General features: G+C 35.5%; 1 protein-coding gene across 8 annotated transcripts in view; it reads left to right on the top strand.

The window, feature by feature from the left end:
- ATP2C1 (ATPase secretory pathway Ca2+ transporting 1) overlaps positions 1-17,327 on the top strand; it is a 51,778-nt gene that overhangs the window by 16,038 nt on the left and 18,413 nt on the right. For all 8 annotated transcript variants that reach the window (XM_027897112.1, XM_027897099.1, XM_027897090.1 and 5 more), the window contains 15 exons: positions 118-228; positions 1,167-1,283; positions 2,840-2,929; positions 5,637-5,672; positions 6,559-6,620; positions 6,990-7,098; positions 8,910-9,065; positions 9,629-9,697; positions 10,338-10,413; positions 10,984-11,050; positions 12,163-12,287; positions 13,528-13,625; positions 15,039-15,134; positions 15,243-15,332; positions 16,800-16,904. In XM_027897112.1, coding sequence (XP_027752913.1) covers positions 160-228; positions 1,167-1,283; positions 2,840-2,929; positions 5,637-5,672; positions 6,559-6,620; positions 6,990-7,098; positions 8,910-9,065; positions 9,629-9,697; positions 10,338-10,413; positions 10,984-11,050; positions 12,163-12,287; positions 13,528-13,625; positions 15,039-15,134; positions 15,243-15,332; positions 16,800-16,904 — 1,365 coding nt within the window. In that variant the 5' untranslated portion in view covers positions 118-159. Of the gene's footprint in view, positions 1-117; positions 229-1,166; positions 1,284-2,839; positions 2,930-5,636; positions 5,673-6,558; positions 6,621-6,989; positions 7,099-8,909; positions 9,066-9,628; positions 9,698-10,337; positions 10,414-10,983; positions 11,051-12,162; positions 12,288-13,527; positions 13,626-15,038; positions 15,135-15,242; positions 15,333-16,799; positions 16,905-17,327 lie in introns of those variants that run through there.

Genomic DNA, 17,327 nt, shown 5'->3' with positions numbered 1-17,327 from the left:
GACATATTTATAAAAAACTATCCTTTAATGGCATTAACACTGACTGACTCTGGTGTGCATCATTTGAAATGAAACATTGGTGCTCTCCTTCCCTTCAGACCTTGGTTTTGTTTCTAGGTTGCACGTCTTCAAAAAATCCCTGATGGTGACAATGAGACAATGATTCCTGTACTGTCTTCAAAAAAAGCAAGTGAATTGCCAGTTGATGAAGTAGCAAGTATCCTGCAAGTAAGTAGTTTTTGCATCTCTTAAAAATGCACTGATGTTACCAAACAGTAAGTTTGGTATTTCTTAAGGACAGATCTTGTAATTGAAAGTTGATGCGTTATCATGCATTTTGATATTAGCTATTGGCTGCTTCTAAAAGCAAGTTGATTTTTAAATTGTTACTTGAAATGCTCTAATCTCTTAATATTTTCAAAAAAAAAAATTGGGTATTTGGAGGTGGACTGAGATTCAACTTGAAAATGTTTGGATTTCTGCATGCTTTGAGGATGCCTATTTGTTAATAAAAATCCTGGAGTCAGTCTTGTTATAAAATTGTCTTTTTTTTTTTTTTTTTTATTGTTCCCATTTCCCTACAGAATCCCTAATGTCCTTAATTTATTTTGATAGCCTCCATTTTAAGCGGAGAAACAGGATTGAGTAAGCTGCCCATTGACAGATTTATGAACCCTGGAATCTGGGTTAATTTTCATGATAGATGGTCTTTTTTTCATTTTCTGTATGCTTGACTGCCCATGGAGTACACCACGATAAATGTTGGTCACTGACAACTCAAGACTTGGAAGCAAATTGCTGTCATTTGGCTGAGCAGCTGAACTCCTGACATCATCCTCAGGAGTCTGAAGTATGCCCACAGTTTGGCTTGTTGTAGAGTTTTCCGCAGGGAAGATCAGCAGTCATTTAGAGACGTGAAGCAACATCTGCTTCTGTAGTTCCTACGTGACTTTTTGGTTCCATCTCTTGAATACTGCCAAATGGAGTTTTAAAATAGTAGTCTGTTAGTTTTTATTGTCATACAAACATTTAGTGCTGGGCTCGTCTTTACGATGTTGCGCAAATGTTTATGAACTAAGGCTGGATATTTTGGGGTTGGAATTAATTCTGAAGTCTAGCTTTTCAGTGTAATTGCTGGCTGCTTTATTCTTTGCGTATTTTAATAGGCTAATCTTCAGAATGGCTTAAAAAACTGTGAAGTTTGTCATAGACGGGCATTCCATGGATGGAATGAATTTGATATTAGTGAAGATGAACCACTGTGGAAAAAATATATATCCCAGGTGAATGTTTTTGTCCTTTCTACTTTTTAGTTTCAATACTTTTCAGTGGCTTTGCTTGTTATTTTGATTTACCTAGCTTTTATGTGCATAAACATATTTTTATATAAGTGGGAAAAGTCTAGTAGAATGGGAAATTGCAGCTTCTATAATTTATATCTGATTTACCTGTTGAAAAAGCTTTTGTTTAGGTATACACCAGTGTTTCGATTAAGTGATTTGTTCTTCAGTGTGTATTCATATCTAGACAAAGGGTACCATTCATAATTAGCCTTAGGGCTAGAAAAGCAGAATAAACTTCCCTGTAGTCAGACGTGGTCCTGAGTTGTACTAAGGTCATAGAACAATACATTTGGCTGTTGGTAAATGTTTAAATGGAATATGCAATATGAATAACTTGATAGACAAAGGGAATTTTGAAAAGCAAAACTGCTGCCTTTGAACTGAGGGTGGAGGTGAGACCAGTCTTGATTCTGGTGTTAAGCAGAACTGGCAAGAGTCAAGTGTGAATTTTTTTTCTTATCAGTGTGATATATCTCAGAGACATGTATACATACCTGGTATGTATACCTGAAAGTGTTACTATTTTCTCCTACCTACTCCTGCTGCCCCCTCGCTACACAAGGTATCTACACAGAAGATTTTTGTGATGAATTTGCAATGTTAAATATTTTGGTCAACGTTTCAGTGCAACCTTGAAGTAATAGATGGTTGAGTGTAGAGATCCTGTGTTACATGGGAGTGCCTAAAAAGATCTTCAGTGCTCTGCTGAGGATAGCAGTGGGAACATCATCCCATACTAGCTGTACTTTGGCATTAATGCTTTATTTTCCCATGTACAGGGTCAATTAGTTGGATGCATCAGAACACTTCTAAGACATATTATCCAGGTCTATTTTAGATGGGACTTATTAAGTTGCATATTTGCCTTGAATATGCTTATAAGATGTGCTTTTAGAATGTTCTTCACTTGAATTGTTGGAATGTTCTTTTTTATAGAGTTTCTCGGAAAAATCACTATGTTAGCAACCAGCTAGCTGTCATAGAAGCAAGGTCCTTTATTATTTTAGACTTAAAAATCTAAGGAAATCGTATGGTATAAAAGGAAAATTGGTGTCTTGTAAAACAAGAAACCATGAATTAAAAGTTAAGAAATATATTGCTGCCTTAATAGTGATCAGTTGCTGGGAACAGGATCAGTCTTTTACCTCAAAGACTTTTTGAATGTATTTCGGGCTTCTTTTTGTATTTTTAAATACAGTATAAACAATTATAGGAGATTATTCTCTTTGTATTTTAAATGCGCATCGAGAAATGTAAGAAACATTCTTCTGTCGCATATTGAATACAGTCTATTCAAGGTCTTTGATATTTAAAAGAAAGCTACTCAAGCAAACATCTGAACTGCACAGAGTTAGATTTTCTTTGCACTGGTAGGTCATAAATATTTTAATAATAGAATAATATGCTTCAAAAATAGATCTGATGTGCTTTGAGGGGTAGATAAAATGGCCTTTCTGTCAAGAGTGTGGCTGAATTACTGTTCTGTTTCGTTGCAGTTTAAAAACCCCCTTATTATGCTTCTCCTGGCATCTGCAGTCATCAGTGTTGTAATGCATCAGTTTGATGATGCTGTCAGTATCACTGTGGTAAGGAACTAAAATTCTGTCTTCCTTGGGAGAACTTAGGAATGTGTGACCACGTGTGTGTTCAACATCACACGAATGACAATGTGGGGTGGGATCACTTGACTACAGTTAATGAGTTTGATTTGTTTGCTGTCATTATACCTGTTTATTTTATGGGTGGGTTTTGGTTTTTTTCTTTTCCTTGGTTGATAGCAGCAATATGTATCGAAATGGATCTTTGAATAATTTCCTGGCTACTTCTTGCATCTTTGCTCTTCTGTTGGTTAAAATGCCTGTCTTTAGGCGTTTGTTCAGAGGAGCAATGTTTTTGGCATATTCTATGAAATTTTAATCTTAAATTGTGCTTTAATTTCAAATTGAAACCAACATAAGCCTTCTGTGACTGTACTTGAGAGATGTAATCTTTTAAACATGAAAAAGAAGTGTAACCTGAGCTCTCTAGAAATCACAGAAGAATGATAGGAGCTGAAGTAGTAATTTTTTTGTAGAAGCTTGCAGTTAAATAGGGTGCTAAACTAGTGAGCCAAATATAGTACTCATAAACATTTGTAATTGCAATTGAGACAGAGAAGAAAATTCTAATCCCTTTGACCTTTTTGGGGTGATAGGTGGTAACTGAAAATCTTTTTTTTTTTGCTCTTGTCTTACCTCTGCAATTCTTGTGTTGAGTTTTACTTCTGTGCGTAACTCAAGGTACTCGAAGGTTTGCTCTTAACCCCTCTCTTTTTTTTTGTAAAGAAAATAGTTTTCTTTGGAAGATAAACTATGTGGCTTCTTAAAGCAAAAACTTACAAATTTGAATTTGAGTATAGTGTTAGTTTGGAATAGTCTGTTATGTTCCTAAGTTGGATTTAGGTAAATTATTGTATTATGAAATTTATTTAATTATTGTGGCTGAAAGTTGAATAATTTTCTGTTTTTTTTTTCCCTTGGTTAGTGCCCTTAAGTCTATTTCTTAGCTCTCTTGAGCAAGGCAATGAGAAAAGAACAAAGCAGTTAGTGTAAGGGAGCAGTAATTTCTATGTTCTGTGCTACAGCCCGAGAAGGAGTCTTTCAATGGCTTTGTGAACACTGGTAGATGTGTCTTAAAATGTGGAGGAAAAAGGTGTGATTGAGTTGAAGTTTATCAGTTGTGGGGTTTGTCGAACTTCTGACTACCTTCTACCATTTAGTCTTGTTATTATTATTAGTGGCCACTTTATCACTGAGTGAATGCTTGTTTTACTTCATTTTCAGATGACAGTGCAACTTTTCTATTACTATATATTTGTGTTCAGAGCCTTATCAACAAAACTAGTTTGCTAGCTAAAGATCAGTGACATATATTACTTTTGTTGGCGGTGCTGGCTTGAGCTGCCTTTGCCATCCTTTTAGCTCTGCTGGTACAAAGGTATAACTTTCTGTTCTGGATTGGGAACTGATGGAGATTAAAAGAAAAATAAAATAATTACATACTACTTTCCATTGATATGAAGCTAGGAATGCAAAGCTGTGCCAGGTAGAATGATCTGTAGAATGTAATATTGCCTCCAAAAGAAACACGTGGAGCTGTGATGGAAATATCCCGTGGAAAGATGGAATATTTATGTAGTTACTTCCTAGTATTTGGTTGGTGAAGTCAATGCCAGTATCACAAATAAGGCAGATTTCCTGGATTTATGTGAATTTAGTTGAGTTCAAGAGTTTTTTGCTTGCAAAATGGTAATATCTTGGATATTTTTAGTACTTGCTGTGTGTACTTTAAAGTCTTAATTAATGGATGTTATGTTTCTGTAAGAAATGAGTATAACAACTCAGTTAATGTAAGAAAACTCAATTCACGAGTGTATTGAAGGAGAAGATGAGACTTACTTTACAACAAATTGATCATTGATATTTCCTGTTATAGGTTTAATTAATTCATGCACTTTCACATCATGTACTTAGAAGGCCCATGATGTTTATGTTGAAGTCTTGTGACCAGAATTGTATTTGATATGGAGAACTAAGAAGGCTTGCTGTTGAGGCTTTAGTGTACTTATCTTGGATTCCTCCTAATGAGCAATTATTTTTTTTTTTTAGCTTTTTTATTTTGGATCTCTGGCATCTCAGCTGTTTGGGGAGTGCCTGGTGTCCTGTCTCTCTCCTTGGGTGTTGGAGCAGAGTTTCTGAGTTACTGTCATGGTTTTGCCTTGGGTCAATTTGTTTTCAAATTCCTTCATCTTCCTCTTGTTTTTCTTGCTAGGATATTTTATGACTCCAGTTTTTCAGCTGCCTTATATCTAATCTTCAACTGATTCTTAGTCTTTCTATTATCTGGTTACTTGGATAAAACAACATCTGTGATGCCCTGTAGCAGTTAACACACCTTTGTTTTGTTCACAGAGAACACGAGTCAGTTTTTCTATTTGTGTCATGTATCTTTCCACTGCTGTCTCTTGCTCACCATTTAGAAAAAGGAAGCAAAGGAAGTTTTTCAAGTTTGCTATCAAGTTATTAATCTTGTTTTTAGTGAAATCAGGTTATCACGTCCCTGGACATCACTGAAACAGGTGTAAATAGATAAAGCCATTCCTTTTGGAACAAAGCCCAGGGATACCAAGTGATTTTGAGCATGAGAAAGTTTGTTTCCAAATCAGCTTGTTAATATGAGCAAAACCAAATATGATTGCTTACTTTCTTGGTAATTTGGAATTCTTTTGTCTCACATGTTTTTGTTTTCTTGCAGGCAATACTCATTGTTGTTACAGTTGCCTTCGTTCAGGTAAGACAGCTGTTGGGTTGTCCAAATAAGAAAATTGCTTTTGTGTAAACTCTTCTATTAATAAGACTGAAGTAGTTGTCTCAATGCATTGTGCAATGATTGAGTAACGTGTTTTCATCAAAGTCTTTTGCCTTTTCTAAAGTGCATGATTTGTCCTGTTTTAACCACATTGACATTTATGCACCTGTGTCAGTATTATACTCAGCCATAAGAGTACTTGTAAAGAAGCCCTTGGAGTAAACAGTTAGAAGTACTTAAGTATTTAACATAACATAAAAGATTTTGAAAATGTAGCTCTTGCTTCAATTTTGTGCACAGATGGGGAAAAAAAATCATCTAAGTAGTTTCCCAAGTCTTAAAGTTGTTTTTGTTCTGTAATTACACAGCTTTAGTCAGGGTGTACCTGAATCGAAATTGCTTTGTACTTGTGCTTTGTATCTTTAATTGCTTGAATTCTGTACTCTGCTTATTGAGTTAGATATGAGTTGTTACCTTAGTTCTCTGGGAGCTAAAAGCACAGTACTTTTGGCACTAACTTGTTAAACTGTAGAATTCAGAAAAGGTGTCTAATCCCTGAGTTTAGAAGTGTCACTGCAAGTATTACAGATAATTGAAGATAATGAAGGAAATGCAAAGGACTTCTGATATTCTTTCAGAAGAAATGCATGTGGGCAAATCTGGAAATTTTTCAGAGTTTGGACCGTATTTGCTTTTTGAAGTATCTAATGCAGAACTGTTGAATGTTTTCTCTTACCTGATTTTTTGGAATATTGCTTAATACAACTTCACTGATAAAATAAATTTCAGTGGCTCTGTCTTATATTGTGAAACTTTTCCACGTTTTAAAAATATTATCTGCTTTATTTTTAAAACATTGTCTCTGCAGGAGTACAGATCAGAAAAATCTCTTGAAGAGCTTAGTAAACTTGTGCCTCCAGAATGCCATTGGTATGTAATTTTGTCCTTTCAGTCCTAAATTAAATCATATGAAGTTTAGTCTGAAATGAGTAAATGGAAAAAATTTTACTGAACTTACTTCCTTTTCATCAAGTTTTTATGCTGACATAGAACACACTTCACTTTTCCTCATTTTAAAGATCCTTTTCATGGACCTAAAAAAACTACACCATGTTGTTGCCTCTCTGAACCCTTCAAATGATGTAACTGAGATGTAACCTCTAGGGAAAAAAAAGAGCAAATTAGAAGTATTTTGCTGACTCCTGTAAAGTTGCAACGTGTAGTCAGGGGCATGAATGCTTTTCTCAGACAAAATGCCAGAGGAGACACTCCTACTGCTCTCCCTGTTTTTACCTGCAGTGTACGAGAAGGTCGGGTGGAACATACCCTTGCCAGAGATTTAGTGCCAGGTGACACAGTCTGCCTGTCAGTTGGAGACAGAGTCCCGGCTGATCTACGGTTATTTGAGGTATGTGCCTAGAACGGATTTAATGCTTCATAATTTTCCTTCTTGTGGGATAGAGGGGAAGGGAAGATAGCCTCTGAATGCTGAAGTGCAGTGAGTGCTCTCGTTTGGAGTTCACAACTATCTTGGTAGAAAATTTGAAGGAATTACTTTCCAAATGTGATCATACATTCTTAATCAGTGTGTGTAGTTTCTTAATGTGGGACATGAGAGGAAAGAATTTGTGAATTGTAGGTAGTAATGTGGTGTTGAAAATTTTATTTTTTTCCCCCCTCAATGCTAAACATGTTGCAAAAATATTGTTTTCAGTCTGAATGCTAAAATATTTTAGCAACTGGTTGCAGGTAACTGATTTTCACACTTTATTGGCATGAAATTTAGGATATAGTTCCTCTGTTCATTAATAATGAAATATTGGAAAAAAAAGAAATTGTGCTGGTGTAATCTTCTCTTTGACGCTTCTTCATCAGTGTGTGTCATTATATCTCCTGGGTTATGCAATATTTAACTTGTGATATTAGCACTGATGGAAGTGTTTGAGTTGAAGCCATGGCACTATAGTAGTATTTATATATTCTCTAAAAATGAAGTGTAATGGGTATATATATATATATTCATCTTGCTTATTGGATGGTTTTGGTTGAATTTCACATTACTTTTCTGTCAGATTGGGCATCCTCAGTGTGCCCAGTATCTGGGCTATCTATCATGCTAAAGTAATTTCTGGTTATGAAGATCTATATATTCAGTTTATCCACTGTTGATACTTGATTAATCACTGTTCATTTCATAGACGAAGTCTAAATGAACTAGTTTCTGAGGCAAATTTATGTTGCTCCTGAGAAATTTGTCTGGATCATGTGTTTAGCCCCAGCAGTGTAGTTCGTAGTTGAGTGGGCTTGTTTTTGTGTTTGCAAATACTTTCTGCTTCCCTTGGCAGTTGTATAGTCTCTGCATTGTTATGAAACTGCTGTTGCAGCAGCACCTACTTTCTTGCTCATATCTGATATCATGCTATGATAGCAGCGGTCTTGGACCTCTTACAAAGGAAAGCAGAAATGGATTTAGAGGTTTCTCATCTGTCTGCAGCCCTACACCAGATGAATTTTTTTTGCCGTCCTTAACTATTCTTGCAGATCATTTGAAAATAAGAGCTTGTCATCTTATTTTCATCTTGTGTCTAATGGGCATTACTACCAAGTGGTGGGTTTTAAAGAAGAGGATCATTTGGAAATCATCTTTTCAGACAAGGATCTAGATTTCTTCTGTGTGTTCTCACTCATGTGTCCTGAAAACAGTAAAAGTGATAATTCGGCACTATTTAGTTTGTGAAGTCATTTGTATGTGTTAACTTTTTTTTTTTCACTAGTCTAATCTTGCAGGGACAATCTTGTTCTTAAAAACGTATTTGAAAATCTTTTCTGGCCTACATATGTTAATGAGCGGTCCATCAAGCTTTATGATAATTTTCTCTAAAGCTGGAGTATTGCATCAAGAACTAACATGCATGGAACAGTGTGGACTTGAAACACTCTTCCTTTTGGTAGTGATGATAAAAGTTTCAGAGCTCATCTATAACTGAACAGTATCAAAGTGGCATCTTTATCTTCCACCTTTGGCTCTTTTAAGTGAGAGCTTTGTTAGGAGGGTTTGTTGCTTTGTTAATACTTATAATGTGGTTGATATTGAGATATCTCCTTACCATATGAATAAACTGGATATATTTTTAACAGTCAAAATTGTGAAACTTAGGTTTACACTTCCAGCTACTTAACAAAATATTTTCATGCTTTTTACCTATTTTGTTTTCAAAGGCTGTGGACCTTTCCATTGATGAATCCAGTCTCACAGGTGAGACAGCTCCTTGCTCTAAATCTACAGCTCCTCAGCCAGCAGCAACCAATGGAGACCTTACTTCTAGGAGCAATATTGCTTTCATGGGGACATTGGTCAGATGTGGAAAAGCAAAGGTAAAATCATTATTGATAGAGAAGAGCGTTTTCCGTATTTCAACAATTTGAAGTTCTTATTTTTAAAGTTCACCTCTCAGTCATTAGTGTGATACTCTGCAGAGCTCTTCTCACTGGTGCTTTTTCAGATACTGGTTTAATAAGAGAACTAGGGCCAGGAGAGCTCAGATTTATAGGGAGCAGATGATGTGAAACTCCTCTCTCTAAGGATGTGGTGATTTGCTTCTAGAGCTACATTCACATGTTTGAAAATCCGTAACTGAAAATTCAGTTGTGGTGCAGTGTAGGTGTTACCCTTTTTGAGTTTTGTTACTGGTAGTCAACAAGTACTTTGGCATTGCACAGAATAGCAATTTGTTTCACAGAGACAAAATGTTTTTTAGGGAAAAAATCTCTACTCGTGACAAGAATAATTTCATAAACAAAGTTAACAAGTGTAGCAGGCTGAAAAGCATTTGCCCGCTATTTGAGCCCAAGCTGTAAGATTGACCACTAACATTAAAATTAGACCTCAAATTTGAATTGGCTTTATTTTTGTGTGTGGATTTTTTTTTTTTTTTTAGGGGATAGTTATTGGAACAGGAGAAAACTCTGAATTTGGGGAGGTTTTTAAAATGATGCAAGCAGAAGAGGTGAGTATATATTTCATTCATTAAAACTTTGAATTTATTCCATGGGAACTTGGTTAAACATAATTATATTGCTTTCAATATTTTTGTTTCCTCTCGTGAAGCAGATCTTAGCTCTTGAACATGAAAGTAGTGATTGAATTCAGTGCAACAAAATATCCATAGCTGACTTAAAGATATTAACTGTGAAAATAATAATCTGAACCTGTCTAATTATTTACATAGTTTTCTATTTGGCTAAATTGAATTTTCTACAGATGATGAAAAAATTCCTTTTGAGATATAATTTGCCTTCCATGGCCTTAATGCCTCTATTTTGAAAATCAGTTTTATTCTTCAAGAGCTCTTTGGTCTTGGAAGAAGTGCAGTGGTTTTTAATCAGCACGTTGTTTTGGTTTTTTAAATAAAATTTTTAATAAGACCTTTTATATTAAATTTGTTGCAGACATCACAAAGCTCCCAAAGAATATTTCTAATATTTTTTTTAAAATTCTATCAAAGAGTAGTCTATTTTCTCTAAGTTATGTATGGAAGCATAGGACATAACTGCCCCTTATTCACTGACTGTCTTGAATTTTGCACCTGTGAAGTAATATGTGAGACAGTTAATTTGTTAACTGCTGCATGTTTGCCTTTTATCAAGGCTCCAAAGACACCTCTGCAGAAGAGCATGGATCTCCTGGGAAAACAGCTTTCCTTGTATTCCTTTGGTATAATAGGTAAGAAAATTTATGTAAAATAATTACAGATTATTATCTAGTGGAAACTAATGTGTAGGCCTGGGAAATGGAAGGCTTGATTTCTTTTTAAAAAATATTTTGGCTTCTGATTTTTTTGGTCACTTTTGAATTCATTCCACTAGTTATCTTAAAATTACTAATGATTACTGATCATAAGGTCGTTAACTTGCTTCTTCCTGCAAATGTGCTGTTCTGACTTGCTTCTTGTCCTTTAAATGCTTCCTTTTAAATTGCATTATGCCTTTATATTCTGATTGAGGGTGTGCATTAGTGAGTACCTCACTGTTGGTATGATTGGGCAACTTGACTGGCTGATACTTCCCTCACCTTTGCCATACTAATGGAATCATGCTTTGACAGTGAAAGAACTAACAGATTTTTTTTATAGGTAGCACAATGATAAGCTTGGTTTTGGCTATTTGACTGCTTTTTTTTTTTTTTTTTTTTTTTTTTTTTTTTTTTTTTTTTTTTTTTTTTTTTTTCTTTGTCCCCATGAGGCTACAGTATATGTTGGTTTTACATTTTTCCCGACGACTATTTTCTTTGTAGGCGTTATTATGCTAGTTGGCTGGTTGCAAGGAAAGCATATCCTTGATATGTTCACAATTGGTGTGAGGTAAGATTTTTGTTTTTAAATAGCGCAGATCATGTGCATTCCAGCAAATGTCTGAAAGCTAGTGATGTGTTTTATGATATGCTTACACACACTGCTCTTAACTTCACGTTAAATAATTAAAAATGAAAATAGAAAAGCAAATTTATACTTATTTTTGATGATGCAGTATGTTCCTGTCAGTCTCTTAAACTGCACGTTTGTATCGTGATTTCGGAGTGTCGTGGGGAACATCTGCAAACAAGCACTGAGAGTTGTACAGTTTGGATTTTCATCACTGAGTAAATAAAGTAATTTAATAATAAACTGTAATTTTATAAGAGGCATCTGACAAAACTAAGTTACTGCAAGCCTTGTGTTGTGTAGTTCAATAGCTCATTTTCTACCATATTAAGCAAACTTAATCCCGGGGTGTTTGCTGAGAACAACTCTGAATTTAGATGGTCTAACTCTGTACTCTTAGAAAAGTTGCTGAGATACTAATTATATGGACAGTGCATAAGGCAGAAGTGTTTCTTTAAATTACATCATCAGACTCTGGTTATTTACCGTTTTGTGGAGGGGAAACCCTTCCCCCCCTAACCCCCCCCACCCCAAGCTTCATCTTTGAGCATTGCCTAATGAGTTATTGTGATCTTGTTTACACTGTCATCCTGCTTTTTATTTGTTTTTTAAGAGTACCATTCCCTCACTTAAATTACTGCCACATTATGATCTTGCAGTAGCCCTTGTTGATCAGTTGTGGCATTTCTTAGTTCTGTTTAGTGCTGACTACACTTATTCTTCACAATCTGGCCTGCTTTGCACAGCCCTGATTAGTATTTTGTGTAGGCAAAATAGGTACAATCAACTTCTCCCTTACCCCAACATTTCGTCATACTTTTGCATAAATAATGAGTAGAAATGATCTAATTTATTTCATTTTTTACTGTCTTCAGTGGACATGTTTTAATGAATGGGGTACATCTAGAGTCACATGGCAGCTTCTTCCTTTCAGTTTTAACCTCAGTGACCAGACAGCTACAAAAACAATGTTCTGAATTGTAAATGCATCATTACTATGGTATCTTGTATAACATTCAAAAACGAGATTTGTATATTTACTTTCATTGCAGTTTGGCCGTAGCGGCAATCCCTGAAGGACTCCCAATTGTGGTAACAGTGACACTGGCCCTTGGTGTGATGAGAATGGTGAAGAAACGGGCTATTGTAAAAAAACTGCCTATTGTTGAAACTTTAGGTATGGCTAGACTAACTTAGAGATAGTGTTTTGATACAAATGTCAGGAAATCAAAAAAATCGATGACTAATGATAAAAGCACAGCAAGTATTCTTATTTTGCTAGCAATGTGGTGACATCTTTATACATTTCTAAATAGAATGGGTTTTTACACAGTAGGAATTCAGGTAGATGTTTCTGTGGACCTTTGTTTTTTGAAGTGAGATGAGCAGTTAATAGCATGCCATGCTTGCAATACTCTAATCTGAGTGATTGGATATATAGACTCTTCAAACTTGTTTGCTGTAAGATGTTCTTGCTTTAAATAAGACTTATGAAATGATTTTTAAACTAAACATCTTTGGGGTAAATCTAGGAATGATATTGACAGTAGAAAACAAATCCAGATTTGAATATTAGAAAAAGCTTTGTAATCAGAGTGCATCTTCAGGATGTTATGCTGCTCATATTCAAACTTAAAATCGTTTAAAAACATTTAAGCTCAAACACATTCGGTGTGCGTGTTGAGTCGTAAAATATGTAAGGCACAGAACATGGAACAGAAATAGAAATACTAAGTTAAATAATTGCATTTGAGCTTCTTTTTGCATTTGAAGATTAGAAATATTTTTTTCCAATGCCTCTAGTGGAGTTTCATTAGTGTTGCAAGGTTTTTTGTTGCCTTTGCAGTTCCTGCTGTCCTGTCCAGAAACGTCAAGATGCTGCAACAGTCTATCTGAATCTCCATTTCTGAGTTAAAAGGCATATAGAAATCTCACATTTTTGTAATCTTTTGAAGCTTATTGAAATTTGAAGGTTTATTATTAAGTCACACTTGTGTGACAAAAGTGTTGCGGCTGGTGTTAGATAAATCTTGTACTTTTTAATAAAGAGGAATGACTGCTGTAAAGCAAGGCCTTAGTTTTCCATGTCACCAGGAATCACAGCTGAGATTTCAGAAATGTAGTTTGAGATACAGCAGAATAAAATAACAGAGAGGTAGTAAATGGAAGTATTTTGGATGACTTGTGAATCTGGGATTTTAATTAAGTTTTTTTCTATTTATTGGGCAAACTTGCAAAGAACCTCGTACGACTATTAATACTTGAAAATTTGCTGTCTTTTGTTAAAGCTCACTTTTTTTTTTTTCACAGACAGCTGCAGTATTTGTTGAAATTTGCTTGATGTGAATACTTCTGGCTTTGTTAGTTATGTTATTCTAAACAAGCATTGTCTTATAAATGTTAATCGGTTATTTCAGGTTGCTGCAATGTAATTTGTTCAGATAAAACTGGAACTCTGACAAAGAATGAAATGACTGTTACTCATATTTTTACTTCTGATGGACAGCATGCTGAGGTATGTAGCGTGATGCTTAGGCTTGAATTTTCCTTTTTGTTTTGTATATCAGCTCAAACATTCTTGAATACACTACAGGTAACGCATCTGTCAGGAAAGCCTAAATTTATTGCAGCAAACTCCTGTCCCTCAACTTCCAACCATTTCTGTTCTTGAGTACATTTAGTATTGCAGCCTTTGAGCTGTGCTATCCAAGCCTTTTCTGGTTACAGAAGAATTTTTTTGTATAATGTGTTAAGTTCTTGCATCTCTTGATGGCTGTAGGTCACAATAAGAGACAGATGCTGAGATACAGCACAAAGGCAAGTTGAGAGATTGTGTTTGTCTTCAGTATAGAAAGCTGAGGCTATTTTACTGTTTCAGGTGCATAAAAATAAAATGTACATGTTAAAAACATTTAAAATGGGAATATCTAGCTTTTGACAAGTTTAAAAGACAGTTTATTGTGTCAATCCTTCATACTGAATACGTATTGTCATTGTTAGTTTTTTTTGTAATGGATGGAGTTGAAAGTAGGAGTAGGACATGAAAGAGTTGTGGTTGAGTTTGGGGGGTTGCAGAAGTAATTGCACAAAAGAGAAGCAAAAGCAGCAGGACTGGAAAAGCAGAGAGGTGTGGAACCGGGAGTGTTTTAAATAAGTTCTTAAATTCTCTAACTCTTTGATCCGGGTTTGTTTCCATGGTACACTTAATAGGTGGTCTTGCCATTTTCTTTTGTAAGCATTAAATACTGGCATTTTTTCTTACTGTTTTCTATTATTTATCTATGTTTTCTTATATATCCTGATAGCTATTTTTTTATTGTTAGAATACTGTAGTTTCTTTTCTTTTACTACTAGCACAGTTGTATCTGAGTCAAATCAGCTCCTTTATCCTAATAGAAAAAGAACTTGAAATGCTCTGAAACATATTAGCTGTTAATGCTGTGGACATGACTTTTTTTAGGATCCTAGTGGGATGCCTGGTTTTTGTGCATTAAAAATACAATTTTACTGGTTTTAACACCTTCCTGAGGTCTCAACTGAGAGGCTGTTCAACTGATTTTATTTTTCTTTTCTTACTGGATGAAAGTAGGACTCTGCTCTGTACTTCCATTCCCCTGCAGGGGATATGCATTATTAACCAGGGTAAAGTTGAATAGGGGACAAAAATTAGACAGCAAAAGAAAGGGAAAAAAAAATAAAGGCATGCCTAATGCTGTAAGGAAACAATATACACTACATTTATTTATGCTAAGGAATAAAGTTGATACTTGTTAAAAAAAATCAGTCTTTAATATATTTCACTGAACTCAGAGTGTTGCTGCATTAGAAGCTGAGTAAGAAGAATCCACGCACACTGAGTAAAATCAGTCATTATGAATGGTATTTTAAAAATTTTCTGTAGTTAATAGTTTGGCTCCTTGTTTCGCAGGTTACTGGAGTAGGTTATAACAGGTTTGGAGAAGTGATGCTCGATGGTGAAGTTATTCATGGTTATAACAACCCATCCATTAGCAAAATTGTTGAGGTAAGATCTTGGCACAGAGAGGTGAGTTTTAATTGCCAATGTAGCACAAGAGCTTTGTATGGCATTTACTTTGTATTCTGTTTTCCCCTTTCCTCCCTCAACTTTCAGGCCGGTTGTGTGTGCAATGATGCTTTGATTAGGAACAACACACTGATGGGGAAGCCAACAGAAGGGGCTTTAATTGCACTTGCTATGAAAGTGAGTACCTGATGATGCTTTTTGGATTTCTAGCAGGTGGGAAGTATGTAGAAATAAGCTGTGGTTTTGTTTTTCTCATTTTCTGTTCCTTGGGCTCTCGTAGATTTGTACAGCAGCTGCACATCTCCTGTGTTTCCTTGTTGTAAATCTTGGGTGTTCTAATGGATAATAAAAAAATAATTAGGACTGAAGTAAAATCTCTATTTTGATCTTCTTGCACTTAGTACTGTCTTTTTACCTGCCACAAACTAATTTACCTGTTGACTGTTGATTGTGCTGTCTCTTTCCTAGTTCTCATCAGAAGCAGTGAGAAGCTGATAACTGATGTGTAGGTGCCTGCAGCATTTATAGCTCTTTTTAAGTGTAGGGTGCAGCTAGTTTGAATTATGAACACTGTGCTGAACTACTTGGGGATTTTTTTTGGGGGAAGGATAGAGGGTGTTGTTCTTTCTTTATTTTTTTTAATTAATTTTTTTATTTTTTTGTAATGCTGTGAAGCACCCATTACAGTTACTGAGAAATGTAACAAGGCCCTTGATTTAGCACTTGATTTTTTTTTTTTTGACTGTGATGTGAATGAACTCAAGAACATTAAAAGATGAACATATGACAGTCTTTCCCTGTGCAACTCAGGCTTAAGTTGTAGCTGTCTTTTTGCTGAGGCTCATTCTAATTCCCCACTCTTTGACTGGAAAGGACAAGAGTGATGTTATTTTGGCAATGAGTAGAAACTGAAAAGAACAGGAATTTTTCACATCTCTTGCTGGAAAGGGAGGTAGTGAGGGGGCTGTGAAGCTCTTTAAGTACTAAGAGTGGTTTATATTCTGGTTTTGCACCTTTAATTGGCATTTTCCTTTGGAGTTCATTAAGAGTAGAGCACAGAATGCAGCGAATTGCATCAGGGCTGGGGGCAGAATAGCATTTGAAATTAAATGCCTTTTGTCTGAAGTCTTCATGGTTAGTTTCAGTTTAAATGCTTGGGTGATCCTGATCACTAAAAAAAAAAAAAAGTAATTTCAGATTGGGCCATTCAGACTTAAAATCAGAGTCTTACCTTCTCCGGACTTTTTGCCATAGTCTTGTGTTACAATTTTGTAGGCAATTCTAGCAGAGAAATTATATAGAAGGTATTAAAAGAAATGCATTAGGGTGATAGACGTTTTTTGTCAAACCAAGAACTGTGTTGCTAGCCATTGCAAGACTTATCTTTGATCCAAAGATAGGAAATAGTGTTAAATGGTCTGACTCATGCTGAAGCCTGAAAGAAGTGTGTAGGTGCTTTCACTGCTGGTTTTGTCAAAAGTCTATCTAAATTGGAATGGTGTACACCAAAGCAGCTTTGGAGATGAAACTGGGTTTTAGCTATGTGATGTTTGTAAGCTGAGGTGTCTCAGCAAGTCAACTAATTGCATGCCTGTTTGAAAAGAAAAGGCCTTAACCTTGTGGTGGTACGTCTGTTTTATACAGATGGGTTTAGATGGGCTCCAGGAGGACTATATAAGGAAGGCTGAATATCCCTTCAGCTCAGAACAGAAATGGATGGCTGTAAAATGCATTCACAGAACACAGCAGGTAAACTTCAATGACTGTTTGCTTGTGCACTGGCTTTGTGGAACACTTACCTTCTTTGTTTAATATCCTAATATTTCCCTTCAGAAGTTATGGCAAGCTGGCAGTAGTGCACAGTCCTGGAAACAGAGTTTGATAATAGACACAGCTTTAGTTTCAAGCTCTGAAGTGGAGATAAGGAATAGCAAGAAATTATTTCTTTAAAAGGCATACTGGGAAATTATGTTCAGTATATTGAAAACTGATGTCTTGAATTTAGGCCTGGCTGTTTTTTCTTCCTTCTCCCTCCTCAAACATCTAATGCAGTTCTGCCAATCTTCTGCCAAACTGCTGTTTCATTGCTGCTTAGTTACATAATGAATTAAGAGCAAGAATATGCACTGATGTTCAGTAGTAAAATTTGTTTTGTTTGAAAACAGAGTTTGT

The sequence above is a fragment of the Empidonax traillii genome, unplaced genomic scaffold (genome assembly GCF_003031625.1).
Source record: "Empidonax traillii isolate 1590-97213 ecotype Southwest subspecies unplaced genomic scaffold, ASM303162v1 scaffold19:size3308961, whole genome shotgun sequence".
NCBI classification, from domain to species: Eukaryota; Metazoa; Chordata; class Aves; order Passeriformes; family Tyrannidae; genus Empidonax; species Empidonax traillii.
This window is presented reverse-complemented; position numbering and strand designations above follow the sequence as displayed.